A 15,640-nucleotide genomic window follows, 5' to 3' on the forward strand; every position below is an offset into this window, starting at 1 on the left:
CAGACCACAGGGCATTCCAGCAATCCATGTTCTTGGACTGCTTGTCTTCAGCAAACTGTTTGCGGGCTTTCTTGTGCGTCAGCTTCCTTCTGGGATGACGACCATGCAGACCGAGTAGATGCAGTGTGCGGCGTATGGTCTGAGCACTGACAGGCTGACCTCCCACGTCTTCAACCTCTGCAGCAATGCTGGCAGCACTCATGTGTCTATTTTTTAAAGCCAACCTCTGGATATGACGCCGAACACGTGGACTCAACTTCTTTGGTCGACCCTGGCGAAGCCTGTTCCGAGTGGAACCTGTCCTGGAAAACCGCTGTATGACCTTGGCCACCATGCTGTAGCTCAGTTTCAGGGTGTTAGCAATCTTCTTATAGCCCAGGCCATCTTTGTGGAGAGCAACAACTCTATTTCTCACATCCTCAGAGAGTTCTTTGCCATGAGGTGCCATGTTGAATATCCAGTGGCCAGTATGAGAGAATTGTACCCAAAATACCAAATTTAACAGCCCTGCTCCCCATTTACACCTGGGACCTTGACACATGACACCAGGGAGGGACAACGACACATTTGGGCACAATTTGGACATGTTCACTGTGGGGTGTACTCACTTATGTTGCAGCTATTTAGACGTTAATGGCTATGTGTTGAGTTATTTTCAGAAGACACTAAATCTACACTGCTATACAAGCTGTACACTGACTACTCTAAGTTATATCCAAGTTTCATGTCTATAGTGTTGTCCCATGAAAAGATATAATAAAATATTTGCAGAAATGTGAGGGGTGTACTCACTTTTGTGATACACTGTAACTGTTTTTTTCATGATTGTTGGTGGAAATTTGGTTTGAAGGGTAAATAGATGAATAAATGGAGAGATGGTCTATAAGTGAGTGCATGGTTTGGTAGATTTATTGCTTTGTTCATCCTTACAGTCCATAACACTATTAAAAGACACCAGGAGAAATCTCTGTTTGTACACGGCATGCCCATGACCTTTGAAATGTTAGATGGCACCACATGGACCCCGGAATCCTTCATAAGAGACTCAGTAAACACAGTTTACAGCTACAGACAGATAGATAGATGGATGGATGGATGGACGGACAGACGGACAGATAGATAGATGGACAGACAGACGGATAGATAGATAGATAGATAGATAGATAGATAGATAGATAGATAGATAGATAGATAGATAGATAGATAGATAGACGGATGGACGTACGGACGGACGGATAGACAGACAGACAGACAGATAGATAGACGGACAGACAGACGGATAGATAGACAGATAGATAGATAGATAGATAGATAGATAGATAGATAGATAGATAGATAGATAGATAGATAGACGGACGGACGGACAGATAGATAGATAGATAGTTAGATAGACAGATAGTTAGATAGACGGACGGACGGACGGACAGACGGACAGACGAAGTTAGTTGTCAACAGCATCCAGAAATGCTGCTAAGTCAAATGCAGCCTGTTTGTACTGGCATATTTTCTCTACTGTCCCAACATTTTTGCAATGGCTTTACATGTAAAAAAATCTACTGATATTGGTTCTGTTAGACCGGTTTAAAGAGCTCAAAAGAAAAAATGCTGCATGAAGGTGATGAATAACTGATATGATGAATATCTTGATTGACAGGTGTCTGAATGAGATGACATCCAGCATCAGTTTTTCGACAGTATCTGAATTCCATCGGGTTTCCTGCAAGGTATGAAAGATAAAACACACCTGATCTGAATCCTGGTGTAGTAATAATATCAGTAAATCCTGTCAGTCCAAGTTTAAATACACAGATGAGCCAAAACTACTCAGAACAGCTCCGACCCACTGAGACCTAGACTGGAGGAATTTGTAGTATCTGGTACCATCTGGTGCCGGTGCAGGTTCATCCACATGATATCGGAGAAAACAGGTTTTGTCCGACCAGTCGACCTTCTTCTGTTGCTCCGATGTTTGTTCAGATGCCCGTGTGCCCATTGTAGGTGCTCTGGACAGTGAGTTGCATGGGCACTCTGACTCCCACAGACGACAGAAGGGTCTGATGCACCTAGATTATCACCTAGATTAAGATTATCTGCAATTTAATCCACAGTAGATCTTCTCATGGTCTGTACCAGATGACAGTAAGCCTTCATGTTCTCCAAAGACTGGGAAGAGTTTCAACCCAGTCTTCTGGCCAATAAGACAGTTGTACAGTTGTAGCCTAGTGGTTAAGGTACTGGACTAGTAAGCAGAAGGTTGCTGGTTCAAACCCCACAGCTGCCAGGATGCCACTGTTGGGCCCTTGAGCAAGGCCCTTAACCCTCACTTGCTTAGACTGTATAATGTAAGTCACTTTGGATAAAAGCATCTGCTAAATGCTGAAAATGTAAATGCAATAATATCTGATCCTTATCAAAGTCCCTCAGGTCTTTATTCTGATCAGATCATTTAATATGTGAACTACGTGGTACAACCATCAGCCTGACATTTAATAGATCTCCCATCCTCACATGCACCAGTGCTATGTATGCATCACCATGCACATTCTGCTATGGGAGGGGTGGTTTTTATGTTTTGGCTCATTCGTGTATAGTTTTCAAATTGCCCTAAATGACCAGCAGGGGGAGGCAGTGTTCCTATTCTCTGCTCATGTATCCCTGTGTGTGTCAGTATAAGCAGGTGAACCTACAGCAGGCGTGTGAACGTTGGCTGGAGATGTTTTTGGTGACCGACCTGTCATCTCAGATCAGCCTCAGGGATCTGATCTTCGATCTCCTGTTGAAAACCCTGCAAAGCCCCAGGTCATTATAACCTTATACTTCCTGTCCACACTGATACAGGTATTTTTAAATAATATCTGAGTCACATTAATCACAACGGTGTTTTACCTTCTATACAAAAACACACTGTGAACATGCCGACCTGAGCACAGCAGTCCAGTACATGCAGATTATACACCGATCAGATATAACATTAAAACCACCTCCTTGTTTCTACACTCACTGTCCATTTTATCAGCTCCACTTACTATATAGAAGCACTTTGTAGTTCTACAATTACTGACTGTAGTCCATCTGTTTCTCTGCATGCTTTGTTAGCCCCCTTTCATGCTGTTCTTCAATGGTCAGGACCACCACAGGACCACCACAGAGCAGGTATTATTTAGGTGGTGGATCATTCTCAGCACTGCAGTGACACTGACATGGTGGTGGTGTGTTAGTGTGTGTTGTGCTGGTATGAGTGGATCAGACACAGCAATGCTGATGGGGTTTTAAACACCTCACTGTCACTGCTGGACTGAGAATAGTCCACCAACCAAATATATCAAGCCAACAGCGCCCAGTGGGCAGCGTCCTGTGACCACTGATGAAGGTCTAGAAGATGACCGACTCAAACAGCAGCAATAGATGAGCGATCATCTCTGACTTTACATCTACAAGGTGGACCAACTAGGTAGGAGTGTCTAAAAGAGTGGACAGTGAGTGGACATGGTATATAAAAACTCCAGAAGCACTGCTATGTCTGATTCACTCATACCAGCACAACACTCACTAACACATCACCACCATGTCAGTGTCACTGCAGTGCTGAGAATGATCCACCACCCGAATAATACCTGCTCTGTGGTGGTCCTGTGGGGGTCCTGACCATTGAAGAACAGGTTGAAAGCAGGCTAAAAAGATGGACTACAGTCAGTAATTGTACAACTACAAAATGCTTCTATATGGTAAGTGGAGCTGATAAAATGGACAGTGAGTGTAGAAACAAGGAGGTGGTTTTAATGTTATGGCTGATCGGTGTACATTATTCATAAGTTCTGTCAACATCATACAGCGAGGATTGTCATGAAACATCTTCAGCACCCCCGTCACTACAACCGCTTCAATCATCCACAAGTGGAACCATCACAGAACCACAAATCGTCCCCGTACAGGAGCAGCACTCAAGATCTCACAACTAACTCTCAAACTCACTATAAGGAAGCTAAAAAAGCTGAAAGTAGCAGGAACAACAGTTCAATGAACTATGTGGTGGAAGAAAACCCCTAATGAAATACCTCAGAGACTGGTTTATGAGTAGAAAAGAGTTTTGATCCCACACAGAGACTCTGTGAATGCAATAAAAGAGAAAAAATAATCACCCTTATATACTCTCATCTGTGTTCTTGTAGGACAGTGGAATATTCTACCAATAACAGAGATTTCTTAGCTAGAATGTAGAAACTGGTCTAAACCAGCTAGAACTGGGTTTTGTACACATCCAGTAACATTCCATTGTAACAGTACTCTTGGAATATTGGAATGTGACTACTGGACGTTCTGCACATTCTAAGTAGTAATTGATAATGTATTAATACTTCTAGTGTAAATAACATTTTCCTCTCAGAATAGTAAACAATCAGCAACGAACTGCAGCATTTACAACCATCTCTGTTACTACAGCTCCTCTAAGATGTTATAAAGTCTAAAATGTTGACCAATCAGATGAAGCAAATCTCTAAAAACAGAATCTGATGTAGGAATTCAGCTGCTCCTGTTTAAAGAAAGAAGGGCTGCTTACAGTCCTGAGAACACCAAACTGTGAAGTATGGTGGTGGGAGCATCATGATATTGAGCTTCTCTGCAAACGCTGCTGGACTGTTACATGTCAGTGAACGAAACCTGAATGGAGCAAAAGTATCTGGACGTCTCAGTAAATCAGTGAGTCCAAACATAAAGCCGGAATAATTTAAGACGGTGATGGTGATGATGCTACATGATTTTTTGACCTGGATCCCAATGGACATTTATTTTAGATTTTACAATTGAGAGACCCTCAAAAGCTTAGGGGAATTAAAGATCAAAAGAAACTATTCAAAATTGAACCACAATGCTGCAACAAGTGGATTCTTTTGTACTGTAGCGTGTAGAAGTGGATGTTTTACACAGAAAGTAAATTCAACAGTCCAGACTGAAGTGGGTGAATATTTGTTTGTTCTGGTGTGTTTAGAGTGTTTGCCTGTGACGAGTACGACCTCCTCCGGACTGTCCTGAACTGGATCTACCTGCAGTCTAACAGCAGCCAGCACACTTTTCCCTCTCACAGTACCATCATCACCTTCTTCAGCAGGTTCCCACACACACAGAACCACATTTGAAGACACACATTAGGACTTCTGAGGAACACACTTTTTAAAACGCCTTCAGGATTCTTTCGCCACCTGTAATGGTGCCTCGACCTGATAGTAAGCGCAAAGAAGTTGTCAAGTAGACATTGTTGTCTGTGGAGTGCCAGTCCAGGCCAATGTCACCACCAGGACTTGAACTCAAGACATCTTGGTGGTGGTATAACATATTAGACTGCTAGCCTACCCTAGCGCCTCTGAGATTCTACTTCAATTAGACACACATTCAAAAGATGTTAAAAAAACTGCAGCTCCCGCTCTCGAGTTCCAGTCTCGGCTGTGCTATTGACCTAGAACAACTGGCTGTGCCTGATGGAAGGAGGTCAATGGGGTTCCTCATTGCTTCTGCACCTACAGACTTTGCTGGCTGGTCGAGACACCTAAATGATTCATATTATATATATATACTGATCAGCCATAACATTATAACCACCTCCTTGGCACTGCAGTGACACTGACATGGTGGTGGTGTGTTAGTGTGTGTTGTGCTGGTATGAGTGGATCAGACACAGCAATGCTGCTGGAGTTTTTAAAAATCGTGTCCACTCACTGTCCACTCTATTAGACACTCCTACCTAGTTGGTCCACCTTGTAGATGTAAACTCATCTATTGCTGCTGTTTGAGTTGGTCATCTTCTAGACCTTCATCAGTGGTCACAGGACGCTGCCCACAGGGTGCTGTTGGCTGGATATATTTTTGGTTGGTGGACAATTCTCAGTCCAGCAGTGTTTAAAGGTGTTTAAAAACTCCAGCAGCACTGCTGTGTCTGATCCACTCATACCAGCACAACACACACTAGCACACCACCACCATGTCAGTGTCACTGCAGTGCTGAGAATGATCCACCACCTAAATAATACCTGCTCTGTAGTGGTCCTGTGGGGGTCCTGACCATTGAAGAACAGCATGAAAGGGGGCTAACAAAGCATGCTGAGAAATAGATGGACTACAGTCAGTAATTGTAGAACTACAAAGTGCTTCTATATGGTAAGTGGAGCTGATAAAATGGACAGTGAGTGTAGAAACGAGGTGGTTTTAATGTAATGGCTGATCGGTGTATATGATCCACAGACTGCAGTGTCCGAAGTACAAATAAATATCACTGTAATCTCCTTCTCATGGTTCTCCAAAAAATTTTACACCATTTCAGGCGCAGAATTTCTTGTAAATAAGGGCTTTCAGAAGTTCTGCATGTACAGAAGTCAGTCTTTCTTCCTCTGTTCTCTCAGATCTTCTCGGGTTTTCCTGGAGGAACCTCTGGGCCAGATGTTTGCTTTGCTCTTTCAAGCTCTTCATCTGCATGGCATCACAGAACGTGAGTATCACACCTCCAAGAGCTGCATTTCTTTCATTGTTATGATGTCTCTATATTATATATATAACAGCATGATATCAGATCTAATAGTGTACCATAAGGCAATCAACAGTTGAAAAAAGAGAATATTGGACAGAGAACTGCAGAAAGACCTCAAAGTTTGACGTCTCCAATGACGTCTCAAAAACACCCACTGAATGAGCGCCATCTATAAGCCAGTTGCAACTCAAACTGGTGCAATTTAAGCACTATAGCCAAAATGCAGATGTATAAGCGTGCATAACTTGGTGTACGGTGCACACAAGCTGGACCCCTGAGCAAGGGAAAAAGCATTACGATTGTTGTGGGTAAATTGTCTTAATCAGATTTCTGGCATCTGGATGAATTCATGTTCAAAGGAAGCAAGAAAACCCATAATGTTCTGTTCCAACTCTATAAGCTCTATAAGTGGAAGGGCTGTTATGGTGGAAATAATTAGAAACACCAGGTGCTTACCAAGCTTCTACACACCATATTTAACTAAGCAGTTTACCACATGCTTCTCTAGTCCTCTGTGAGGTTTTCTGAATCACTAACACTTTCTATGATGCCTGCTTCAGGGCAGCATATTGAGGAGATGCAGAAGAACAAGGTGCTCCCTCAGTCCTGGCTTCTCCTCACCTTCTCCAAGATCTTCTACTCTGTGAGTCTCAGTACCCTGAAATACCTAGATGGCCACAAGCTTGTTGTGCTCTTTCCAAAACCATGGCCATAATTATAGAGTCGTCCTGCAATGGATATAACAGGCTCGACTCTTATGGGATAGCTTCTGGTAATGTGTCTGTGGGGATTTGTGCACTTTGAGAGGTCAGGCACTGATGCTGGGTGACAAGGACTGGCTTATAATTGACGTTTCAGTTCGGGGCTCTGTGCAGGCCACTGGAGTTCCTCTAAAGCATTCTCAAAACCATGACTTTATAGAGCTGGCTTTAAGGCCTTTTCAGAATGTTGACGCGTGTGATTTATTTTATACAATTGATTTTATACACTTGTTAGCAATGGGTGTGGCTATACCATCTAAACTCAATAATTAGTATTAATTAGTGTCCACATACTTTTGACCATATTGAGTAGTTCTCTTCACCTAGCATTCCCAAATACAGTACTGTTCAAACTTTGTCTAAGAGGATCAAATTTTACTGTATCTGAATAATCAAAACGTTTAAATACACTTGTGAGCATGGCTGGATTACTGACCGGGCCAGTGGGGCCAGCGCCCAGGGGCCCTTGAGGTCAGGGGGCCCCTAGCCATGCTTTTGGGGGCCCTAGCCATGCTTTTGGGCCCCTTATGAAAATGGATGAGGCGTTGTGGCACTGCTCTGACTTCGACTTCTGGCTATTAGGGGTCCTAGGAAAGAGGGGGGCATATTTTTAGAGGGCCCTGGTTATGAGAGCCCCTACCAGGGGGCCCTAGAGAAGAGCAGGGCATACCATTAGAGGGCCCTTGATCACGAGGGCCCCTGCTATGGGGCCCTTGACTTCAATAGAAGTCGTTTACCATGGCTCCTTGACTTTCTAGGGACCTACAAATTGCCAGGCAAGCTACCATATTTCATAACAGACGTTTTGTTGCAAATATGCGATTTAGGCCCTTACTTAATGTTTCTGAATTTGTATTGTTTCAAAATTATTATGTTCAATTTCTCTTAAGCGCAGAGACACAAATTAATTTAGCAATTTTGCAATTATTTAAATTTAAGACAAGCAATTTCAAGCAGTTTGAATGCATACACACACTTAACTGAGCTATTTGATGTTCTTTTCATGCCTGACAATATGTCCAACAGTGAGCTCACTTTAAAGGCTAACTCACTCGCTGCAGCATATCCTTCAGATCTGAACATGAGCCTGGCAGATGAATTGAAAACTCTTTGCCCAGGGGCCCAGACTATCTTTAATCCGTCCTTGCTTGTGAGGGATGTTTCTGTTTTCTTTGTCCAAAATGGAAGCATGGAGGTTTTTTTTAGCCCCATTTTAGTCACATAGAACGACCCACATTTTGTCCATGATTTTTACAACACGAACAAAGCATCAAAATGAAACACAAAACAAAATATATTTAATTAATAAAAATGTTGACAATACTGTCCCACTGTGATTTACAAGATGTAATGTAAAGCCTCCACAAGGGGGCGTTCGTTTACAAGTTAATTTCATGTTTAAGTGCCTGTTAAAATGTGTTTTTTAAATTATTATCATTTTTCTCTGTGACCCATTTTTTTGGCTTGCGACCCACCCCGGGGTAAACCCTGACATAGAAAATATCTGATCTCTGGTTCTCGTTTCTCCACAGATCCACACTGGAGGCGACATGCGTGTGACCGACTTCTCCAAGCAGGCTGTCCGCTTTGGAATGATCATCACTGAGGTGCAGCATATTTTTATTACAAATCTTTCTCCTTATGTTGCAATGTTGTCAAACTCCAAGCATGCATCACATGCACAGGACCTTTGGAGCCCTTTAGTGTGGCCCTGGGTTCTTTCTTACCTCCCTGTCTAGGGCTCTTCTTGCATGGACAGGAAGGAGAAGGTTCTGGGCTGTTCCAGGCTTCTTAACAATCACAATGATTAAGACCACTGTGGTCCTGGGAACCTTCAACGCCTTAGATATTTTTATATCCTTGTCCTGATCTGTGCTGGGCTCCACTCTGATGGTAGAGAGCCACAGACGGTTCCTTGGACTTCATGGTTTGGTTTTTATCCTGACAGTGGTGTGTATTATAATTGGGGGCCATTATAGGCCCCTGTGTGCCTTTCCAAATGAGGTCCTATCAATTCAGGTTGCAGCAGGTGGATTCCAATACACCTGAACAGAATTTGGCCACAGCAAAAGGGCCGGAATACCTTTGTAAGAATGTGCTTTCAGGTGCTTTTAATTTGTAATTAGTTTCCTAAAAACTGTAAGATTTCTTCACTTCACAGTTACACTTAGTGACTCACAGTACTGTAATAGTGCATTGTCTTAGCAGTCGAGGGTTAAAGACCTTGCTCAAGGGCCGAACAGTGACAACCTGCCAGTGGTGGGACTTGAACAAGCGACTTCTTAATTACTAGTCCAGTTCCTTATCTGCTGGTCTGATTTTCTGGATGAATGGGTATAGATTTATGATAAAAAGGCCAAACTCAAATCCACTACACAATAAAATGTACAAGAATCCAGGGGTGTGAATACTTTCTGATTCCAGTGTGTGTGTTGTTGTACAGGATCACTGCACTCGAACCATAGGCCTCTACGGCTTCTATTTCCTTCTTCAAGCTTCCCGTGTTGGAGGATCTGAAGTCTTTGAGTTCTCTGTGGAGGTCAGTGAGCTGCAATATAATCAGACAGTCAGATCATGTGTGTTTATATACTGTGTATTAATGCGAAGCACTGCCCTCACCCTGCTCAGCAATGCATAGCACTTGTGCTATTGATTTTATACACTAAATAGCAAATCGAAGTTCAAGAAATGTGAACTTATGTACCGCAGCACTGTAATGCACTAGCGCACCAGCAAACAGAGCCAATGTATCTTAAAAAAGGCACTTAGGGGCGCCCAGGTGTCGCAGCAGGATGATCCGCTAGCACAGAGGTCCCCAACCACCGGGCCCTAGACCGGTACTGGTCCGTGAGTCGTTTATTATCGGGCCGCAGAGAAAGAATAAATAAATAAAAATTGCTACAAGAGACTTTAAATTTCCTATACTCTTGAGGTGTTAGTGTCTTTAATCACCACTAGGTGTGAGCAGTGTCTCATTGCAGCATAAAAAAGTTCAAAGTAAAAAGTCTTCTATTTTAAATCCTCCCGCCTCCGCCGGTCCGTCAAATTATATCTTATATAAAATCGGTCCGTGGTGCAAAAAGGGTTGGCAAGCACTGCGCTAGCACACCAGTGCAGGGATTCTGAACTCCCCGAGTGAGCATAATTGGCAATGCTTGCAGCAGACAAAATTGGCCATTAGATCTGCCGGGTGAGAAAATATTAGATCAAAAAGGTGGATGGGGTCTTGGTATCCCGAGGCGTCTGTACAGGAAGTGGAGGAGCCCGGAGATAATAGCATGGCTCTTCGTATGCCGAAATTCTGGCCTCACGCTCAAATTCACTGAAAGGTTGGGCGAATAAGAAGAGTTAGCGCTGTGCCCGCGTCGGAGGGAGCGTTAGGCAAGCAGCCCTCCTCGGACACGAGCAGAGTCTCCAGCAACAGAAGACAAATTGAATACGCTAAGATAAAAAAGACAAAATGCATTAATAGAATAGCAAAAAAAAAAAAAGCACTTAGGCATGTCTGAGAGAGGGAACATCGTGGCCTTCTCAGATTTCTCCTCATTGAGACTCCACAGTGACTCCTACTGTATGGAGGAACAGAGGAAGAAGTTTGCTGCCTTCTTCAACTTCATGCTGGGAGTTGAAATAGGGAATTGGGAATGGCCACATTTTTATGTATATATACAGTGTATCACAAAAGTGAGTACACCCCTCACATTTCTGCAGATATTTAAGTATATCTTTTCATGGGACAACACTGACAAAATGACACTTTGACACAATGAAAAGTAGTCTGTGTGCTGCTTATATAACAGTGTAAATTTATTCTTTCCTCAAAATAACTCAATATTCAGCCATTAATGTCTAAACCACCGGCAACAAAAGTGAGTACACCCCTTAGTGAAAGTTCCTGATGTGTCAATATTTTGTGTGGCCACCATTATTTCCCAGAACTGCCTTAACTCTCCTGGGCATGGAGTTTACCAGAGCTTCACAGGTTGCCACTGGAATGCTTTTCCACTCCTCCATGACGACATCAAGGAGCTGGCGGATATTCGAGACTTTGCGCTCCTCCACCTTCCGCTTGAGGATGCCCCAAAGATGTTCTATTGGGTTTAGGTCTGGAGACATGCTTGGCCAGTCCATCACCTTTACCCTCAGCCTCTTCAATAAAGCAGTGGTCGTCTTAGAGGTGTGTTTGGGGTCATTATCATGCTGGAACACTGCCCTGCGACCCAGTTTCCGGAGGGAGGGGATCATGCTCTGCTTCAGTATTTCACAGTACATATTGGAGTTCATGTGTCCCTCAATGAAATGTAACTCCCCAACACCTGCTGCACTCATGCAGCCCCAGACCATGGCATTCCCACCACCATGCTTGACTGTAGGCATGGCACACTTATCTTTGTACTCCTCACCTGATTGCCGCCACACATGCTTGAGACCATCTGAACCAAACAAATTAATCTTGGTCTCATCAGACCATAGGACATGGTTCCAGTAATCCATGTCCTTTGTTGACATGTCTTCAGCAAACTGTTTGCAGGCTTTCTTGTGTAGAGACTTCAGAAGAGGCTTCCTTCTGGGGTGACAGCCATGCAGACTAATTTGATGTAATGTGCGGCGTATGGTCTGAGCACTGACAGGCTGACCCCCCACCTTTTCAATCTCTGCAGCAATGCTGACAGCACTCCTGCGCCTATCTTTCAAAGACAGCAGTTGGATGTGACGCTGAGCACGTGCACTCAGCTTCTTTGGACGTCTGTTCTGTTCTGAGTGGACCCTGCTCTTTTAAAACGCTGGATGATCTTGGCCACTGTGCTGCAGCTCAGTTTCAGGGTGTTGGCAATCTTCTTGTAGCCTTGGCCATCTTCATGTAGCGCAACAATTCGTCTTTTAAGATCCTCAGAGAGTTCTTTGCCATGAGGTGCCATGTTGGAACTTTCAGTGACCAGTATGAGAGAGTGTGAGAGCTGTACTACTAAATTGAACACACCTGCTCCCTATGCACACCTGAGACCTAGTAACACTAACGAGTCACATGACATTTTGGAGGTAAAATGACAAGCAGTGCTCAATTTGGACATTTAGGGGTGTAGTCTCTTAGGGGTGTACTCACTTTTGTTGCCGGTGGTTTAGACATTAATGGCTGTATATTGAGTTATTTTGAGGAAAGAATAAATTTACACTGTTATATAAGCTGCACACAGACTACTTTTCATTGTGTCAAAGTGTCATTTTGTCAGTGTTGTCCCATGAAAAGATATACTTAAATATCTGCAGAAATGTGAGGGGTGTACTCACTTTTGTGATACACTGTATATATATATTTATATTTGTTTTTGTTTTGTTTATGCATTTTCTCCCCTTTCTCTCCCTTTTAACACGTCCAATTGCCCGATTGCGTCACGCTTCCTCTCCACCAATGCCGATGCCCACTCTGATTGAGGAGAATGAAGCTAACCCACTCCCCCTCCGACACGTGGGCAGCAGCCGTATGCATTTTGTCACCTACACTTTGACGAGTGCAGTGCAGATCAGCGTTGTGTACGGAGAGACACACCCTGAGAGCACTCTTTTCTCATCCCTGTGCAGGCGCCATCAATCAGCCAGCAGAGGTTGTAATTGCATTAGTTATGAGAGAGAGACCCCATCCGGCTTAATCCCGCCCATATCTGAACAACAGGCCAATCGTTGTTCATGTGGCTGCTCAGCCCAGCCGGCAGGCAGAGCTGAGATTCGATACGATGTATTCGAGATCCCAGCTCTGGTTTCAGCGTGTGTTTTTACCGCTGTGCCACCTGAGCATCCCGGGAATGACCAAATTTGGTCATAAAAAGCCATAGAACCCAGATCTAATGTAAAGAAGAATTGTTTTACCAACCAGTCATTAAAAGTGGGATGAAATAATCATTAGGATTCGTACGCAAAGATCAAAAGTTAGCTGTTCTGATTTCCTCTCTCTCTCTTTAGAGGTTGAGGCACTGGGACCCGGTGCTAACAGAGCACTGTAGGACATCACAGCCGTTTAGCATGAGACCAGAACGACCCGCATGCTATCAGATCAACGTTCAAAGCTACGAACATGGAGAATATAATGAACTCAGCAGTGACGTTATCAGACACGTGTTCGGCTTGAGTAAACGCTGCTCCAGGAGCCAGGTACACGACACCTGCACCCAAATCATTTCACCATTATGGTCAATCAGACGTCCCGGCCTGTGTGTATTTATTTATTTAATGTTCTTCCAGGTGTTTCAAGTTCATGGATTCATGCTGCCTATGTGTGTAACGTTCGCTCTGGCCTTCCCACCGTCATAAATGACTCAGATAATAAAGTCTCCTCAATAAATCCTGCCTCAGGTGCTCAAACTTGTGGAGGAGCAACTACTGAGGAAACAGGATTCATTACCTTTTCTGTCTTTGCTCTCATTGCTTGAATCTTATTTTTGCAGTTTTCTAGAATGTGGGGTGGTGAACCTTCACCTTAGCTGGTGCTGAAGATGCCTGCACTTCTTTGAGTTCTTTTGTCTCCTTATTTGAGAGATTTGATCAGGCCGGTTTGAGTCTCTGCTCGTTTAGGTGTCTTTTAATTTTAGAGAATATCTCTCACGGTGGTTCTGTAACCCCTTTGCAATTTGTCATCTTAAATCTTATGAAATTTGAATAAATCCTGGCCTATTGTTTCTGTGTAACATTTAAGATGCTGCTTCGATGGCAAGATGGAAATTCAGCCGCTGAAATCAAACCTGACTGTGTTTAATTAACCTACTTAATTAAGTAACCCAGGGGGTTCATTACTGTTTCACAGGGGACGTTGGACGACTTTGTTTCCTTGATTAAATATATTCATGGTTTAAAAAATGTCTTGTGTATGTTCCTCGAGTTTTCTTTGTGTAAATTCATGTTGTGTTTGATGAGCTAAAATTATTCATTAAGGGGGCATTAACATTGTCACATCACTACAGGTGGGATGGATGGATGGATAGATGGATGGATGGATGGATTAATAGATTAATGGATTAAAAGGAGGTGGATTGGCCGGTGGCTGTATTATAAGTGAAAGGATTGATGCGTAGGTGGACTGGTCGGTAGCTGTATCATAAAGAAATTGATGGATGGATGGATAGATAGACTGGATGGATGGGTAGGTGGATTGGTTGGTGGCTGTATCATAAGTGGATGGATAGATGGGTAGGTGAATTGGTCAGTGGCTGTATCATAAGGGGATGAATGGATGGATGGATAGATGAATGGGTAGGTGGATTGGTCGGTGGCTGTATCATAAGGGGATGGATGGATGGGTAGGTGGATTGGTCGGTAGCTGTATCATAAGTGGATGGATGAATGAATGAATGGGTAGGTGGATTGGTCGGTGGCTGTATCATAAGGGGATGGATGAATGAATGAATGGGTAGGTGGATTGGTCGGTGGCTGTATCACAAGTGGATGGATGAATGAATGAATGGGTAGGTGGATTGGTCGGTGGCTGTATCATAAGTGGATGGATGAATGAATGAATGGGTAGGTGGATTGGTCGGTGGCTGTATCATAAGTGGATGGATGAATGAATGAATGGGTAGGTGGATTGGTCGGTGACTGTATCATAAGGGGATGGATGGATGGGTAGGTGGATTGGTCGGTAGCTGTATCATAAGTGGATGGATGAATGAATGAATGGGTAGGTGGATTGGTCGGTGGCTGTATCATAAGGGGATGGATGAATGAATGAATGGGTAGGTGGATTGGTCGGTGGCTGTATCACAAGTGGATGGATGAATGAATGAATGGGTAGGTGGATTGGTCGGTGGCTGTATCATAAGTGGATGGATGAATGAATGAATGGGTAGGTGGATTGGTCGGTGGCTGTATCATAAGTGGATGGATGAATGAATGAATGGGTAGGTGGATTGGTTGGTAGCTGTATCATAAGTGGATGGATGAATGGATGGATGGGTAGGTGGCTTGGCTGGTGGCTGTATCTGAAGTGGATGAATGGTTGGATGCTGTGTGAACTGTGAGATTACTGGTTGTGAAACTCGATGGTCCCATGGACTGCTTCCTGATGTGAAGCATTTCCATGACGTACGTTGCTGTATTTTGGCTCTGTAGGACCAGCTTTCTTCCTCCAGTTCAATTATCCATTGTTATTAAACACTCCTGTTTGTGATCAGAGGAAGTTTGCATACACCACACAGGAAACTCCCCCCGGCCCAATTTACTCCCGGTGCACTGCACAAAGTACCAGAACCTTTGGTACCAGAAACTGGAGATGTACTTTTGGCATGGCTCACTGATGAGGAACCCAACTCTGAGAGAACAGGGTGCTATAACTTTAGAGGAATTCCCCTCGCAGCACTGTGATTTCCTCCTGTAA

The 15,640-nt window shown here is 43.7% G+C and overlaps 1 protein-coding gene across 2 annotated transcripts in view; it reads left to right on the forward strand.

Moving 5' to 3' along the window:
- The window catches only part of btbd16 (BTB (POZ) domain containing 16), a 47,616-nt gene extending 33,938 nt beyond the window's left edge, over positions 1 to 13,678 (forward strand). For both annotated transcript variants that reach the window (XM_063003857.1, XM_063003858.1), the window contains 9 exons: positions 1,655 to 1,724; positions 2,669 to 2,799; positions 4,988 to 5,107; positions 6,393 to 6,478; positions 7,078 to 7,160; positions 8,811 to 8,885; positions 9,722 to 9,817; positions 13,237 to 13,425; positions 13,516 to 13,678. In XM_063003857.1, the coding sequence (XP_062859927.1) occupies positions 1,655 to 1,724; positions 2,669 to 2,799; positions 4,988 to 5,107; positions 6,393 to 6,478; positions 7,078 to 7,160; positions 8,811 to 8,885; positions 9,722 to 9,817; positions 13,237 to 13,425; positions 13,516 to 13,584 (919 nt within the window). In that variant the 3' untranslated portion in view covers positions 13,585 to 13,678. The remainder of the gene's footprint in view (positions 1 to 1,654; positions 1,725 to 2,668; positions 2,800 to 4,987; positions 5,108 to 6,392; positions 6,479 to 7,077; positions 7,161 to 8,810; positions 8,886 to 9,721; positions 9,818 to 13,236; positions 13,426 to 13,515) is intronic.
- Positions 13,679 to 15,640: the final 1,962 nt, after the last annotated feature.

This window comes from Trichomycterus rosablanca, chromosome 10, assembly GCF_030014385.1.
Source record: "Trichomycterus rosablanca isolate fTriRos1 chromosome 10, fTriRos1.hap1, whole genome shotgun sequence".
NCBI classification, from domain to species: domain Eukaryota; kingdom Metazoa; phylum Chordata; class Actinopteri; order Siluriformes; family Trichomycteridae; genus Trichomycterus; species Trichomycterus rosablanca.